The 17,822-nt window shown below is 40.8% G+C and overlaps 1 protein-coding gene and 1 long non-coding RNA gene across 2 annotated transcripts in view; one reads left to right on the top strand and one right to left on the bottom strand.

Annotated features, from left to right (window-relative positions):
• Positions 1-226: 226 nt before the first annotated feature.
• On the bottom strand, positions 227-2,562 carry POU3F4 (POU class 3 homeobox 4). Its single transcript, XM_034781909.1, has one exon. It carries the CDS (start codon positions 2,509-2,511, stop codon positions 1,426-1,428), a length of 1,086 nt encoding a protein of 361 aa, XP_034637800.1. The 5' UTR covers positions 2,512-2,562; the 3' UTR covers positions 227-1,425.
• Positions 2,563-6,759: 4,197 nt separating this feature from the next.
• LOC117883002 overlaps positions 6,760-17,822 on the top strand; it is a 170,064-nt gene continuing 159,001 nt past the window's right edge. The window contains exon 1 of the long non-coding RNA XR_004647156.1: positions 6,760-6,811. This is a non-coding gene — a long non-coding RNA (uncharacterized LOC117883002). The remainder of the gene's footprint in view (positions 6,812-17,822) is intronic.

The raw sequence follows: 17,822 nt of genomic DNA, 5'->3' as shown, positions 1-17,822 counted from the left end.
TAGCGAGCTGTGTGCGAGTATATAAATAACACAATATTATATACACACGCACACAACCAGGCGGGAGTATCCCGCCTCTATGGAGACAGTCATTTTACAGTGTGTTTGGATCAATATTTGTGTATTGTGTGTGTTTAGAATGTGTGATTTTCCGTGTGTGTGTGTAGCTGGATATATACACACACGTCTGTATACACTCACACATATATAGTATGTATATACATATTTACACACATACATACTACATATCTGTGTACACACACAGAATACATCTCTGCTGAAGGCTGGGAAGAAGGGAAGAATACAGCACCGCTCCTTCATATGCCAGAAAAAATGGTTACACTTTTTTAGCATTTTTATTCACTTGCCTTTTTTGTTTATTTGTTTAATAAAAAGCTTTTCAACAAATCTAGCATTTCCCTGTGAGACGAAAATAAGCTCAGCATGAAACAAAGGCGGGCATTTCCCCGAAATTCATTGAGATACCTCAGAATCCCTCTTTAATATTGAAACAAAAATACAGAGAAACTGATTTCTGAAGCCAAAGCGCAGAATTATTAAGGTGTTTTACTACAGACCTTCGCAGTCTGCCGCTGATCAGAAGCCCAACACGTTTTCAGAAAGAAAAGAAGGGACAAATCCTTTATTTTAGTTGCAATGCTTAATTTCAGGTCTCTTTTTTTTCCTCCGTGGAGGAGGGAACAGGGAGTCGGGGGATTTATTTCGGAATTTCAATCTGAACCATGTCGTGGTTTTAGGAAGTTATTTGAAAAGAAGGAAAAGCTGCAACAAAATCAGTCTGTTATTCTTCACAACGTGCAAGCGGCAGTCAGCTGTGTTACAGTCAAAGGAGGCACAACTTCCTGCCTTTGGGGTGCAGAAAGGGGACCCCACTCCTCTAGTATGGAATTTGGGGGAATGAAGGGAAGCGAAGGGAAGTACCCCTTCTCCCCACTACAGTAACAGTGATATGCCCAATACATGGAGGGGGGGGGGGAATGATGACTGATCAATTCGGTACAAATTATGCCACAAATATTGTGTACAGTTTGTAGTAAAACACCTCAGACATTTAAAAACGCTATATAAGTCTTTAAAAATGCAAAACTAGTCTATTGTAAAACAGATTCACCTGAAATACAGCTGATATAACCAAGGCGCTGGAAGGTTATTCATAGGCACACATCTGTCTTTTTTTTTTCTTTTCTTCCTAGTGGAGACCGAAAACAAACCTTGTTTGATAGTAAACAATATGTACTGATCAGCGAAAAGGTTTGAGAGAAAATATTGCCCAGGAGGAAGAGCAGGAAGCCCCATGCTCTAAGTCTTCGAGTATTTGTTTTTGTTTCCTCTTTAAGCATAAGTTAAAACCCTCTTAGAAAATCCGCGCTGTTCCCAGTCCTGTCTGCGAGCCGAGCCCTATAGTCAAAGATCATGGCAGGATGTGTCTGTTTTCACGTTATGAGAATAAACCTCGTGCTGCTGCTGATCCCCTGGTGGAGTCATTCTTTTCTCTTTTTGTCTTCTGTTACAAAACCAGACACGCACCACTTCTTTCTCCAACTGCAGGCTGTCTGCCAAGGAGGAGATCTCTTGGGCTGCAGGTTTGGGACATTTAAGAAAATGAGTTTCCAAAACCCCTTTGACACTCACCTCTATCGAGGTTCTCTTCTTTCTTTTCCTGCCTTGGGCTGCTATTTTGTCAATACTAGTCGGGCTGCCAGTAGATGAATCTGCCTCTTCTAGCCACTTGTTTAGCAGCGGTTTCAGTTTGCACATGTTCTTAAAGCTGAGCTGCAGAGCCTCAAACCTGCAGATAGTAGTCTGGGAGAAAACATTGCCATAGAGAGTCCCTAGTGCTAAGCCAACGTCTGCTTGAGTGAATCCCAACTTGATTCTCCTTTGTTTGAACTGCTTTGCAAACTGTTCCAACTCATCTGATGTCGGCGTCTCCTCGTCAGAGTGATCCTGACAGTGATGGGAGCCTATATCTCCATGATCTGCGGTGTCCCTCAGCACTGGGTGCAAGCTTTGGGTAGTGGCTGAGGCAGGAGGTGGTGTTAGACCCCCATGGTCCAACATGCCACTGACTGTGAAGCCAGGTTGCGAGTAGACATTAATAGGCTGTCCACTGGAGGTTATCGATGAGTTATGAGCTGGACTGGCTCCCCATGCGTTGGGATGATTTGTATGGGGCGAGTGGTGAGACACATGAGGCGACCTGTGATGGATGATTGCGCCAAGCTGGAGATCTTCTCTTCCTGGCTTCACGTCTTGCTGGTCGAGGGGGCTCGTCGCTAGCGTGGAGGACCACGGAGTCCCATCACTGAGGCTGGTCACCCAGTGGTGTCCGAGCGGATGCCCATTGCTAGGAACTCCCTGTAAGTAGTCACTTTGGAGAAGTTTTTGAGGGTTTCTGAAAGGACTCCCTTGCTGCATGCCCGCAGAGTCTGCATGGACTAAGGAGCTGGAACTGAGAATGCTGTAGGGATTAGAGGCAGCTGTGGCCATGGTTGGTGTAGATCCCCTACTAGTTATAATGTGGCAAAGGGAGCAGCTTCAGCCTTTGACATCTACCAGGCAAGGGAGCCAAATCAGCAACCACAGAGTTATTGGCAGCGCTGCTGGCCAATGGCAGCATTTCATCTGTCGGGAAGCTTTGGCTGCGCCAATGAGGGGTGAAGAGGCAGGTCGCGCTGTCCAAATTAGGTTTGCGAAACCCAGGAGTTAAAGTGAGTCTGAAGCAGGAAGTGAATCAATCTTTAGGCTCCATTGGTTGCTGCTAGCTAGCTGTCCACGGTTCATTTGTTTAACTCTTTCTTCACTGCATGCCAAGATTTGTTTTTAAGATCTTAGGGGAGGGGTGGGGGGATGACAGAGCATGGTTTAAATTTGTAGTGATTAATTCCAGGTACAGCAAAAACCAGAGGTTAAATGCCGGCACCGAAGACTGACAATCTATCCTTAGCACAGTTCATACGGACTCCCCAATCCGTCCAGCATTGTAAATGCAACATGAAGGTAATTGTGAGATGATAAACTATAGATTTATATACACAAAAACACCCCACACACAAACAAAACACCCAAACAACCCCCCTCAGACACCTAAAAGCCACCACGTCTCAATCTTTACATTTAAGGTACATATCCTATAGTCAGGAAAATTAATGAATATACCCCGCCCTAAAATAGGATTTAAAAACGAGTTAAAGGGAATATTTTCTAGAGGGCAGAGCTTTATTAAAAATTATTTTTTGTATTTTGTTGTTTGTTAACCAACAGTCAAACTCTTCCCTGATTTAAATACAAATCTTACAAGCTAGTAATATCATTGTTATTCTCAAATTTACCTCCCCGATCGTCTGGTCAATTGGGGTCCTTGCTTTTATGCCTATTACATGTCATTTCAGATCAGCAGTTCGACAACTTCTAAATCCCACAGCCACTAAGCACTCCTTCTAGGACGACACACTTCTGCAAGGCTCCAAAATATGTACAATATATTTCCTCTTTCCGGATAATTTAGTTCACTGGGATACGTTTTGCCCATTTAGGAAATGAAAAGGTGCTTTCCAATATTTGTTTAAATAAATTATAATGATTTCTCTTCTCCATCAAAGTTTGAAATAGAAAAAGAAATTAATGAGGTGTATCTTCACTAAACACTATCCTAGGTATATGAATTTTATGTTGCTCTGTGCAAGAAAAGGGAAATATATTTTGGTGACCAGGCAAAACAATGAGAGTGTGAGAGAGAATGGGAAATGTTAAATTTTCTCTCAAGTTCAATTTCAAATCATCTGTAAGTTAGGGTGGGGGGAAAACATTGTGTTTCATGCTTCCTCTTTCAAATGTTCTGCTAAGGAGTAGAGTTAGACAAATCTGGGTATTTCAGATTTCTTGTAGTGCTCAAGCAGAGAAAATTAAACACCTAATACCTTAGAAAATCTCTGAAGTTAAAAAATGACCTTTCCTTGCATAATTTTGGAGGTAACCTAGCTGCGTAATTATATTTGCACTTACAGAAGACTGCATCAGAGTTCCCTTATTGGTTTGAAATTCCATTAAATATATTGCAAGAGCTCCTAGGTTAAGCTTGATTTAAATTTGCATACATTTTCATATATTTAGCAGAAATAAAAGAAGGCTTGCAGCTACCAGAAAGTCATTAAGGCATTAGTTTCTCTGAGAAGACAGATCTGGAGAAAATTCAAGAAAATGAATCTCTCTCTTTATATATAAACAAGGTGAGCTTTCCTCTGATTCCTTCATAGCTAAGCAACATCAGTTTCTTCATAATAATAATAATTAATAATAATAATTTCTCATCGAAGCCTAAACCAGCACATCTGATATTTGTAAAATTGAATGTAATTATTAAAAAGATGCATGTGGTAAATTGTTTGAAATAGATTCGATATTTCTAAAAAATAAGTTATGGAGAAAGATGCTCATTTCCTCTGTGTTTTCTACCGAATTAGGAATGTGCTTTTACATAAAGGGCAATGCCATTCTTGTATTGATGGTGCTCCGTTTTCAGGGTTTTCGCCGCTTTTAACCTAGATGTTTATTGTATTGTATCTATTTGTTTATTTTGAGGCCACTTTTGCAGCGAAGTGGGGTCCCTGCCCCCTTTGAGAGTTGCGGTGCAGTTGGTGACTGCCTCTAAAATCGAACTTCGGGAAACTTTTCAGGTGCAGGGGAGGCGGCTCGCTTGGAAAATCGTTGGAAAGCGTGTTGTGAAGGGTCAGTTGAGAGGTCAGAAGATGAAAAATGTCTCTGCAAAAGAGAACGATAGCCCCTTTGCCCATTTCAAAGCGACATTTCTGACGGCAAAATTCCTAGTCAGACTCCAGCCATTCAGACTGCGGTTGATCATATGTATGGAAAGATATGAAAATAGACTACACAAGACTTTTAACATAAATATTACCGGTGCCTGATGCCTGGTGGTGGTAGTGGGAGAGAACTAATACTGTGTTATAAATGTAACTAAATTATTTAAAATTAATTTGCACTCTAGATTCTAAAATATTTTTTCCAGTCCTTCTGCTCTTGAAAATGAATGTTCAGATGAGCCGTTTAGTTAAAGTCGAGCCTTTAACGGGGAAATAAAACCCTGAATATCAGATTTTAATATTTTTTTAAAAATGTAACCAAGCCAGAAGCCAGCGCCATAACGGTGAGCTCCTGGTAGACTCCGATCTCGCCTATAGGAGAATATGCTTTATTTTAAAGTCTTTTTATCTGCATATAGTTAAATCTTCTTGCTGTTCTAACTAATCTGCTGGAGAGGGTTTCTTTAGCTCTTTCCTGTCAGTCTAACTTCCCAAGTGTAACAGATGCCGCTCTCAAGCGGTCCTTTCTGCTGCTTTTCTTTATTCAGCCTCGCATATTTCTCCCCATGATCTGGGTTTCCATAGAGAGAGGAATAAAAGGGGGACCATGGCCACAAATCCCCTGTCCCATGCAGAATAAAAGAGCCTTATTCAATAGACGACCCCGTCTGGACATGGGAGAAAAATAAGTACATGCAAAGCTACTGTTGCAAGAATTTGTAACTTATTTTTCATAGACTGAGACCCATTAAAGTACTAAAAGTTTCTGGGTCTGGACTCTGCTCTTCAGCTGTTTGGCTAGAGACGCCTTTTCACTCGAAAGATCCATGTTTACCCAACAAATAACTAGATTTAATATTTTTTTTCTGCTAAATCTCTGCCATGAATAACAATAGCTCAAGGAGCCTGCCGTTTGGGGGAAGCTAGAAGTCGCTATAGAGAGAAACCACCATTGAAGTAGAGGAGCTGTAATTGTGTCGAGTCCACACACTTTCCAAAGTAAAAGGCAGGACCGTTGAGTTTCTCAGGTCACCTCAGTACATGGCTCAAACTTTCTTTCTGGTGGTTATTGGGCTGACGGCGGTACCAGCCAACAAAGCGTTAAATCAAAGTCTGCAGGGCGAGTGGATTTGCAACTCCTTCTTCTTGTGGGCACTTGTAATAAAGCTTGTCGTGGGCGCCTCTGTTAGAGGAGAGGAATGGCTCGCCAAAGCCAGGAAACACAGGTTTCCCTTTAAGAAGCGGTTACTGTAAAACAATGCGTGTGTGTGTGTTATAGCTATGTCTATAGACACATGTATATAGTATAATTCGCTGACAGGAGCTATCCAAGGAGTACTGAGACTGGGTTTATTATCCTGGCAAGATTTGATTCTATTTTAGAGATGTTGCCATTATTCATCTGCAGGGGGAAAAGTGGTCTAGAAGGGGGTTCGTTTTGATTGTGTTTAATACAGCATGAAGCTCCAGGCGGTAAGCTCTGGCTCAGTGTCGTGACCCCTACATTGAAAACTTCACCTTCAACACAAGTTCACTTTAGAGACAGTTCGAGTTAGATTGGACTTGGTGGGAACAAGTTTACATTTCAAAACAGAATCAGTCATAACGGGGCCTGGGGTATGGGAGGGACAAGTTAACTGTTTCTTACATCAGGAGTGAAGTTTTTTAATTGTGTACACTGAACCCCCGCTCACCAGATGGATAGCTGAAAACAGGCTACTGTACCTCCCGAGTTAGCCTTCTAAAAACCCTGCCTGCATGGGGGAAGGTAAGGAGGAAAAGGAGAATTTACAGAGTATTACCAGAAATTAGCCAATACCGACACAAGCCCAATTAATTCCCTTTTTGGGTCTCTGTTGGCTGTTCTCGAACGTGAGTAAATGCTGTGCTGCGAGGGAGACACCGCATAGTGCGATCTCAGCACCACTGCCAGGCGAAGGACAGACACTGCAAATTAAAATATTCCTAATGTAAGTTTTAACGCAACCCCCCCAAATCTCTAGGAACACGAGCCCTTCAGTAATAGCCCCAGCACTGACGGAGCATTGTTGTGGTGGGGGCTGGTTCTGCATTATGGACAGAGGATGGGGAGGGACAATAAAGCAAGTCACTGGCAGAGAAAACCACAAGGTAAATAACATTTGTATTCTAACCGCTGCATTCTCCAAATAGGTTTCATGCGACTCCTCGCCGCTCTGCTCGAGTCACCTGTTATTTTCACTGGTCCATTGTTAATGTCTGAGAAATGTACTTGCCGGCAAAAAGAAAACGTGTTCATTTGTGCACCATCACGTCTTGTGAAGGTCACTTTGATTTTTGGCTTTGGTTAATTTGTAGCAGGTATTGTAGCTAACATTTGGTTAATTTGCCATTTAGATAGAAAATATTCTGGAGAATCTCTCTAGAATGCAAATGTTGACACTAGAACCTGTCTTGCCTTTTATTACAATCAGAGCATTTGAACGTCGGGTTTGTTGTTCTTAATCCAGAAATATGGGTGGTAAAAAAAAGGACCCAGATTTTTCGGGCTGAAGTCTTAAAATGTTTGTGAGGCTCCGGTACACAGTATTTTGAAGTGGGCGGATCAGTTTCTCAGACGTCTGTAAGTCGGTTATTTACCTCTACACCAGTTTTTAAGGTCACGTAAAGAATGGCGTAGAAATTTTTTAAGGTCACAAGGAGCTGCACACAATTGCAGTCCCCTTCCCCTTTCCGTATTCACTTTTCTGATACTGTGATCATTCGAATATATGTCTGTGTGCGTCTGTCTGTGATGATTTCATAGTTAATTGAGATTCTGAGATTTTTTTAACGTGTGTTCAACACACCTTCCAAACCTATGTAAGTCATCAATTTCGATCTTTTCTTAGCAGTGTAAATGTGTAGGCAATAATGACCATATACACTTAAAGAAACAGAAACTAATTCAGTCTCAAAATCAAAAGCCACGTTGTGCATATTTTAAAAATAATTACAATTCAATTCCTTTATATACCGATTTCTGTTCAGGAATGCTTGCAACAAAATGGATTGGATCTGAAAATGCACTAAATGGTACACTATTTAACCTCTGCTGACTAATGGGACATCGAAGACAAATAGCTCTCTTCCTCGGATGACAAATACCTGTATTGGTGTTTATTAGCTCGCCGAATAATTTCAGTTTGATTTTTTTTGGCTGTTCATTTCTCCAGCTTTATCACTCCGCGTGCACATGATTCAATGGTACTGATGATCCAGAGACCTGTGTGTCTCTTGCACTTTGGAAGTACTTCATCATTCTGAGGATAATATATATTTATTGTCCAGTTGATTTTTTTTTTCTGGAAGAGGAAATGTTTATGGTCCAATAGGAAGTTTATTCACTGTTACACGTACATTGGCGCAATCAATCCCGAAATGAGAATTGAACGTTCAAACCATATTAAGTATCTAAAAGGCATTTTTATCTAAAATGCATCCACAAGATGTGTGTTTAAAAAAAATGTAGAGGGATGAGACATTGCTTGGTCATCTAAGACATTTCCTTTGCAGCTGAATGTTTTGTAGCAGCCTTGTTTGTTGCTTGTGTTAGTGGCTGTACGTTCACGTGTTTGGGATGTGCAGGGACTAGCATGAATCTGCCTTTGGCAAGAAACATGGCAATGAATCGGTGGAGAGAAAGGAGGCTGCAGAACCAAAACAAAGATTTCAGACAAGTGACAAATAAGAACGTAGCAGGGACGTCCACCGCGAACTCCTAGAGATTCAGAGCTGTCTGTTTCCAAGGCACTCACAACCTGTTGTATAGGAAGGGGGTTCGGGTAATTGAGGGTCATTCTTTAGTTGGATTCCGGTGTATAACGGGTCCTTTGCAAACCCCACAAGGGGCGAGCTGGCGAGCAGAGCGTGGGGGCAAAAGAAGGATGAAACGTCTAGGCTTCTGGTGCAACTACTGGGCGAAGGGCAGTGTAAATGTTGGGGGGAGGGGCGGAGGGTGCAATGGGTTGCGCTTGGTGCCTGCAGCGCCTAGCTGCGGTAGCACAACCCAGGCACCGACTGCGCTTCCTTGCACCAGCCCAGCCTGCAGGAGCGGCCGGTGCGTGTCACCGTTTCCCCAGCACGCTGCTGCTGCCTCCCGGACGTGGAGCCGCCTCTCCGTGGAGGGCTCCTCTCCGTCCCGCTGCCCCGAGGGCCGCCGCCGCTCCCCCAGTCCCACTGACCAAGCGCTGCCCCGCTCTGTGCAGCCGGGAGGGGAAGGGCAGCAGCCTCCCGCGAACGCTGCTCTGAATGGGAGAAGCCCTCGGCGTAACGCGCCCGCATTTCCTATGGAGCGGAGCCTGCGGCCACGAACGAGTTAATCCTGGTCCTGTCAAGGGCAGCAGTGTCCAGACTTTGAGTTTAACCCACCTAATCTTCATGAAAGGAGCAATTTTCTTTCCTTGAACAACAAAGGCCACCAGTAAAACCTCGAGCTGCTGCAAACAGAACTTGTTTGCGATTTTAATAGAGCAAGATGATGCTCTGAAATGCAAATCTAGCAAGACTTCAGCCAACTGGAGAAAGACTTTTCTTTCCCGATTTCCAGTTTCTGTTACAGCCTCTGGATTTTTATTTGCCACTGAACTCTGATTAAATCCAATCAAGATTTCATTGCTCTCCCCTTTAAAATGAGAATCATAGAGCTGAGATATACAGTACACTCCTATACATAGGGGATGCAGAGATGGACATATTGATCTCTATAGTCTTGCTTTTCACTATCTCTTCATCCAGCTAATCGATCAGAGTGTGCACATATGAGGTGAATATATGTGTATATAGGACATAACATCTAGGCCAAGTGCATCTCTACAATTCTCTAGAATACACTTAGAAAGGGAAAATTAGATTTAATAAACATTTGGAAACAAATTCATCTGAACAAATGCAAAGCAGTATGAATAATAAGTTGTACGCCAAAGGGCAAATAAAAATGCAGAAGGATGAATAGATATGAGGTGGAAAAAATCAGGCTCTTCGCTGCTGAGGTTACAAGTTTGTAAATGTTATTGTTCCTTATGTTAAAAATAAAAATGTCTAAATCCCTGAATGGAAAAGAAGAATGTAAGTAGGCGAATAAACACTGGAGAGAAGACTCTTTGTCAGCATCATAGGTGGGGATGGGATCTTCAAAGGCCTTTCTCTCAAGGAGTGAGTGAGTGCCCCTTTTGAAATATAGCCCAGCCTAGTTGCTAATTGGATCGAACCCACTGGCACGTCGGAAACCATTGGTACCAAGTGTTTCTCTCTCCTGCCCCCCAAAAATATGAAGAAGGAAAACCCAGTTCCGTGGAACCCTTTCAGGAATGTCCCCCTTAGTTCTAGTAACCTCAGCATGAATTTGGGGCTGTGAAGCGATTAGTCTTTGCCGTGCTTGGGAATTAAAAGCGGGAAGAACAGAAAATGCACTCTGCAAACTTTTAATGAAATTACTGGCGGTATCGATTTTATTTTTATTGGGCTTCAGACATTTTAAAGAATGTCCCTGGCGGTGGGGAGAGGGAGAAGGGAACAAAGCTGTCTGAGCTCTATTGGACACTGAATTATTTCATATTTTAGAAAATAAACTGCGTATATTAAAAAAAAAATCTTAGAGATAAGGCGGCTCACTTGGAGGTTTGGAGACAATCTAATAAAGTTTGGGATTTATAGATGGAGAAACTACAGGAGTAGTTTTATAGGCCTTAGATATTCATCTGCAAATAAGATCTCGTATTCATCTAAGAGTTATCCGAATAGGAAACCAGCATAATCTCTGCTATGCGCATTAAGTGAGGTACCAGTCTGTTGTTGTCAGTTTTTTTAGGATTACTTTTGCAGGTCATTATTTATAACTTTTGCAAACGTCACCGGTAAGCGGTGCCTGTGAAATTCCATACAACTACTACCTTTCCAGGTTGTCACAGAGGAGAGAGCGCTTCTAAACCAATCGTTCTAGCCTGCTGCTACACATGGACACTACATTTTTAAAACTCAATATTCAAGTATTTTGGTTTGCTCCCTCTGCAAACTGTTTAGAAATTACTAGTAGTGGGTAAGTAAATTGCAAGTAAACCTAGTGAATTAGGATGATTCTCTATCACTTTAATTTATGTTTTATAGTTAGTTTAGCCTTCTGATTTGATTGCCTTAGTAATGTGAATTGCCTACAGCTGCTGATGATACAGCTTTAATTCTGTTTTAAAGGTCATGTAAACATGTGCCTGTAGCATAAGGAATGCAAATTCAATTCCCTTTTAATGCTTCCTCACATTCACTTCACAGCCTTCACCTAGAAAATTAGCCGGATTTAATATAAAACTGTTTAATGTTATGATTTCATTAAAATCCTCGTTCAATGCTCCACTCTTCCCTTTTCAGGCAAAGGGCAACCAAGTCCGCCTGCGCCTTGCGCTGCGTTGCTTACCACATGCCTCACGCAGCACCAACAGAAAACCACATATCGGCTAAGATCAATTTACCTTTCAGTTCCTTTACTAATAAAGACTCAACTTCATATTAGGCTTTGTTTGGCTGTAGGCAAACAACATACCCATAGAACTAGAGAATCCGGCAACACTGCAAATGTTTGTCACAAAGGAGCCAGAGAATTATGGAGGTGTACATTTATTGTATGCTCCTGCACAGTTGTTTGTTTCTAGACGATCGTCATGAAAGTTTAGTCTTGAGAAGTATAAGTGTAACCAAATATTTGATTTCAAATGAGGCTGACTTGACAATGGGGTGCATAGTCTTTCCGCGTTAGTATGACGAGAAGCTGTGTAAAGATCCCAAGGTGGTAGGGTTACATATAAAATACCTGTGTCTTGAAGACAGACCTTTTCAAATTAATTTTTAAATACAGTGAACCCTCGAGTTCATGCAAGATTGCTTCATCATACTGCATTGAAAACTTTTCCAAAGGTTTTTAATTTTATTTTTCCTTTCTTTCTTCAGGGACTGTATACATTAGGCAGTGTAGTCTGTAAAGAGATACCAAGTAACTATTCTCCTTTTTTCCAGCCTCTCATCTTCTCCACTATCTGGAGAGACTGGAGGAAAAAAGGGAACAACGTGTCTTTGCTTTAAAAAAAAAAAAGTGGGGGGATGTTTTCCCCTTCCACATCATCTTTACAGAAGAATATTGCTCTGGTTTTGTGGTACCTGCTTGCCAAGCAATATTAAAACTGGAGGACTCCATCCATCATTAACCCTTTGTTAGGGGTTTGTAACTGAGTCATGCAAATTTTCTGCCGGCTAAAGCTTTGGTAAAACTCAGCTCAACCGCCCGCCCCACTGTAGCTTTTTATAAAAATTGCTCTGTCCAATTTCAAGTCCCGAGTGTTACCAACCCCCCACTCCCACCCCAGAATGTCACTACTACGGGGCCCTTCTGTGTGCCTCTGAAATAGCTTCGTTCATAAAGGACATTTGGGAAGAGATTAACCCCCATGATGGGATGATCTTTTAGTACTTTGCACCCAAATTTAGTAGCCAACTTGTTACATATAGGAAAGTGGCTTCTGTGCATAGGCACAGTTTCGTGAGGATTCTCACTAACTACGTTTTAAAAATGGTCTCTTGACATGATAGTCCCAGTAGCATTATTTAACTATTTTAAGTGCCTTGAGTCTGTCATCTCTGACTCTGTCAGTTTGACTTTCATTTCTGGGATTTCTTTCTCTTGAAAGTGCCCATGAAAAACAAAGGAAATCAACACGTTGATTGACTCCACAGACTAACAGGCGCAGGTTCTTCAAAGTTAAGATTGATACTTTCTTTGATTGTATCTAGGTATCACAAGGATGCACCCCACCATACGGTATATCCCACAGTACCAGGAACAAAGGGAGCCAAATTTTACTCTTGCACCAGTCTAAATCCGGACTGGCTCCGCTGGAGTCCATGGAGTTGCTCCGAATTTCCGTTTCCATTTACAGAGTCTCATCGTTGCGTTGTCTTGCTCCTGTGTCACAACCTCAATGTTACTTCTTTGTATTTTTGTTTTAAAATAGATCATAGTGCAAGTGTCAGTGATCTTACGGGGGCCTTTCCCACGAAAGGAAAGCCTCCCCAAGAGGCGCCTATTACGACCTATGGATATCAACCAGGCTCGAGATTTTCCCAGAGCAGCAAAACTGATTCCTCCCCGCCCAGTCTCGCTTCTTTAGTGGCCTGGGCACTAGTCATTCTTTTTTCACCACTGGCCTTGATTTCAGGGTGCGGATTATAGCCGCGTTCCCATGGTGGTCTCACACCATCCGGATCAGACTTAGGAGCGAGAGTTCAAAATGTGACTCGACCCCGCTCCCTCCCAAACCCCACCACGATAAATACAATCAACCGGGAGAGGTGGCTTGAAGCGACACAGAGCGTTCCTGAGCGGCATGATTATCACCTGACTGCTGCCTGTGTGCAATTGATGTCACTTATTCACATGACTCCGCAGCTAGAGGTGTCGATTTCAATGTAGGTACATATTTTCCTTTGATGGGAGGATCAGTTCCATTACACTGTCAGAAAGACACAGAGATACCAATCCCTTTTGGAAATTAGATATTTCATGAATGCTCCATATGCGCCAGAAACGAACACTGCTTGTGTGTGTGTAGTTGATGGGACTCAGGGAAACACTTGACCTCAAGTAGCAAGAGTAAATGTATCGTAAAAGTGCAAAAGAAAACAACTTCTCACGTGGGGGGGTCACACTCCTTTGGGGTCTGCTGGTGTCCAAGCTCAGGATAACTCATTGTCACTTATTTTAAACAAATCAGAAATTACCTGTAGTCCTAAAAACAAACCTGATTGCCCTTTATAGCATTAAACTATTAGTCATCTGTCATTAAATCCCCTTCCAGTTGGCTTTGACAATTTTACATTTATCTGCAGTTCCCACATAGATAAGGGCAGTACTTCATGTCTATCTCCTCCACCAGAATGAATGATTTTCACAAAACCTTAATTCTTGTAGTAACACCTCATTGGTGATTCTATTAATGTTGCACACCTCATTAAATAGCCCCAAACACAAGGAGGTTTAAATGACTTTATTAAATTAAAAACAGCATAGAAAATTACCCATGGTACTCTCATCAAATAATTACTGTAAACTATATACATACAGTGTGGGATTCTTTTAACAAATCTATTCATAAAAAGTGCAGAGATTCATAGATTCCAAGGCCGGAAGGGATCATTGTGGTCCTCTAGTCTGGCCTCCTGTATAACACAGACCACAGGACTTCCCCAAAATAATTCTTAGAGAAGATCTTTTAGAAAAACATCCAATCTTGATTAACTTAATTCCAGTTGCTTTAAAATAACTTAGAGCAGCGTAACTTGCTTAAAACATTGAACCACACTCATGCACTTCCTAATATGTTCTTGTATGTTTCACTGCGTGCTTTTCTTCCTTATCTTTTTTTATATCTGAAGTTCTATTCCACCCTCCCCCATGTATTTGATCATTTTTTCAAATCCCTTGGCTGAACCAATCTCTTTTCATGCAGAGGATAAAAAGAGAAGAACTTCAAAGTAGGTTCAGGTAATTAACAGCTGAGGGGAATATAATCTAAACCATAGGCCCTGCTTTGCACCCAGGTCTGCTTTCAGAGCCAGCCGGCAAGGGAGTGCCTATTCCCTATAGCATCCAAATCTGCTTCCTCTGAACAGCTTTGCCAGGCCTCCAGTTATCACATCTGCATTTCAAACACCATGTCTCTGGCATTAATTATTAATTAGCCTACAGTCACCCCAGAGGATTTAAGTTCCAGCCTGCACATACTTATTCATTGACCTCTATCTTAGTTTTTGTTGGAAAAAACCCACTAGAATGCTTAATAATTTCCTTTCTCTCAGTTCTAGTTTCATGGAGGGGAAACAGTATATTTTCATAGATGTAAAATCACAAGGTTTTCTAGAAATTTGTTTAGAGTAAAATGCTATGTCAAGGGTTTGAGCAGACCCTTTCAAAAGATTTAGAGAGAATTTTGTGTACATATTTTTGCCTTTGACAAATGAATTTATGGATTTCCCAGAACTGAGATATGGTGGGCTACAAATAAAATAGAGTGTAGCTCCATGTGGACAATCACTATGGAGTTTTTTACAAAATTAAACAATGTAATTACTGGATAATGCATTTATATGATCAATCAAACTATGACTTATCTGAAGGCTCTGGGGTTAGAGTAGACTATTGACACCACTAAGAATGAAAAATAATGTTGCAAAGCGCTCTAATCTTTTGTCATAAAATATGCATTTCATCCTCAGGAATATAGTGTAAAAAGTCTAACTTGTCATTATTCTGTTAAATTTTTCAATTAGTTTGGAATTTCTTTTTATGTTCAAATAACAACTACGTTTCTCACCTCTTCTTTCTTGACCATTGTACACATTGACATTAAACTGCCAGTTTTAAGCAGTCAGATAGGAAATTGGTTATATGAGTAGAATATTATAAATTTAGCCATGCTGAGTGAAATTGCAAGTGATTGCTATATTAAGGGTGTGTTGTGTACTGCATATATTCTTTTGTTAATATATTTTAATATTACAGCATTCAAAAGAAACTGAGTAAGTCCTATATTTAACCCTTCTTGCAATTATACACAAACTTCCCTAACTATTGCCATGTTGCATCATTTTATATGCTGTACTATTTCAAATTATTATTGAAACATAAAACATTTCCACTGTTTCCTAAAGGAGTGTTCACTGTGCAATTACAAAGTCATAACTAGTTAACTTATTTGTCAGTCTAGAATTGATTTTTGAAAGCATTTACTCTGAGCATAATACTCTTTTGAGTTTATTTTTAGTAAACTATATAGCACATATAGATGTCAGCTTGATGCACACACATATGCAGTTAGGCTATGTCAATAAAGAAGAGAGTTTTTGAAACTACAGATAAAATACCCCTTACATGACTTGTGCTTCAGAAAACGATGACCTTCAGAGAGATGTAGGGTCCAATCCAGTATTCTTTAGTCAGGGGACTCTCCCCTTGACTTCAGTGAGAATTTTGCCTGAATAAAGGACTTCAGGATTTGGCCTATTTTGTGTCCTCTTATTAATTAACCCATGTCTCGTAAACTGGTCTGGAAAGCATTCAAAGTTCATCTGTTAAATAGTACTGTAAATGTTTTAACCTCCATTTCAAATATTAGGAACAACATTCCCGACTGAGGAGAGGAATATTTAACATCTCAGATTTAGTTCAGAGAAGAATATTATATGCTGAGAGAAATTTCAAAATAAATCAAAGCTTAGTGCTGAAGAAGGGACCAGATCTGAATTAATGTAATTATGTGTGCAGGATCTCCTGGTGACTTCTCCTACAGTACCTAGGGGAACTAATCTGGAACTAAGGCTAAAATCCATTTGTTTTTTTACATACCTTAGCATCTTCATGTTTGTGAGACTTAGATGTTAAGCCTCTCCACAATGTGAATATTAATTAGGAACAAGAATTCAATTTCTCATACAAGGAAATGGAGTGGGAAAATTATGGAAAACAAATTACAAGACAGGGTAGGTGAGGTAATATTTTTTACTGGACCAACTTCTGTTAGGGAGATAAACAAGCTTTTGAGCTCTGTATAAGTTTGAAAGCTTGTCTCTCTCACTAACAGAAGTTGGTTCAATAGAAGATATCACCTCACCCTCCTTGTTTCTCTAATACACTGGGACTGACACAGCTACAGCAATGCTGCAAATTACAAAGCAGTCAGTTTTAGAGTAACGTCTCTAGAATGTTTTAAGCTTATGAATAAATTCTATTGGACACCAAAGAGATTTTGTAGATTGAGTATTAAGGATTCTGAGTTGTCCTGGTGCTACTTTGACACACTCTAGCTGCTGTGGCTTCGTTTTGATCGTGCTCCAAAGTAGCTGACTTCTGCAGAATGACCTTTGATTAAATACAATAAATCATATAAGGTGGGCTTTGACACATCACCACTCTGTGTATGTGGGGACACAAATAATTTGAATGTGTGGGGGAGGAGGGTGTCTCAAAATGCAATAACATTAACTAAAAATATTCCCATGAAAGCAATCTTTAAACACTCTAAGGAGATCACTCATTTGTTATCAGAATGGACTGCAGCTTTCATGGATGTTATAGTGTATGGCTAACTTTACAGTACATGTACATTGAGGAGTTCTATTATATTTGGGAGCCTTTTCTAGTCTACACAGAGCTAAATACAAGTTGTACATGAGTCCGTCCTCTTTCTCACCTTGTCATTTTCCCTCTTAGCTCCACTACTTTCTCTCTCTCGCTCCCCCTGCCATTGTTAAATAGGCTAATGTAAGGAGATTTTGGAATGCAGGCAGATCCATGCTTATAGAAATCCAGTGGCCCTAAGCATTTCCATCGGCATGGGAGAGTGCAGCTGTAGACTGGCCGCATTGCATCCCACAGCTTGCCTTGGGTTGGGAAGGAAGAGCTAATCAAAATGTTACAAATTTTTGAAATTTTGATGGAAAAAGGGAAAATTTTATCAGAATTTTTTCTCTGAACTTTTTTTGCCAATTTTTGATTAGCTCTAAGGGAAGTAGATTCTATTCCCCAAGCCCTTTAGAGCTCCCATCACTAGGTCCAATTACTTCAGCTTTGGGGGATACATTTTGGGGTTGTGGTGACAGGGGAGAAGGGAAAGTGTGTATTTTTACAGGGCAGGATTTCACTGGGTGTGAAAGATTGTGTTACTCTTGTTAACAGTGATGAGTTTCTGTAAGAAGCCTATTTGTTTTTGTTTTTTTAAAAATATATTTGCACTTTGTTACTTTCATTTAACGCACAAATGTTTTACTGAACAGGTAATACCTAACCCTTGGCTACTCTGGAATCCCATTTTACCTGTTCCAATTCTATCCTTTACTTATTTTCTTAAAGTAAAAATATTTGCAGCAATTTTGTGGTGGAGACTACTAGCCTCTACCGGGGACTGATTTGTGATCGTGGTGGTA

Source organism: Trachemys scripta, chromosome 9 (genome assembly GCF_013100865.1).
Source record: "Trachemys scripta elegans isolate TJP31775 chromosome 9, CAS_Tse_1.0, whole genome shotgun sequence".
NCBI lineage: Eukaryota > Metazoa > Chordata > Testudines > Emydidae > Trachemys > Trachemys scripta.
This window is presented reverse-complemented; position numbering and strand designations above follow the sequence as displayed.

What these genes read in the sequence shown, in the direction of transcription:
- POU3F4 (XM_034781909.1), bottom strand. Translation starts at nt 2,511, where the DNA reads ATGGCCACAGCTGCCTCTAATCCCTACAGCATTCTCAGTTCCAGCTCC.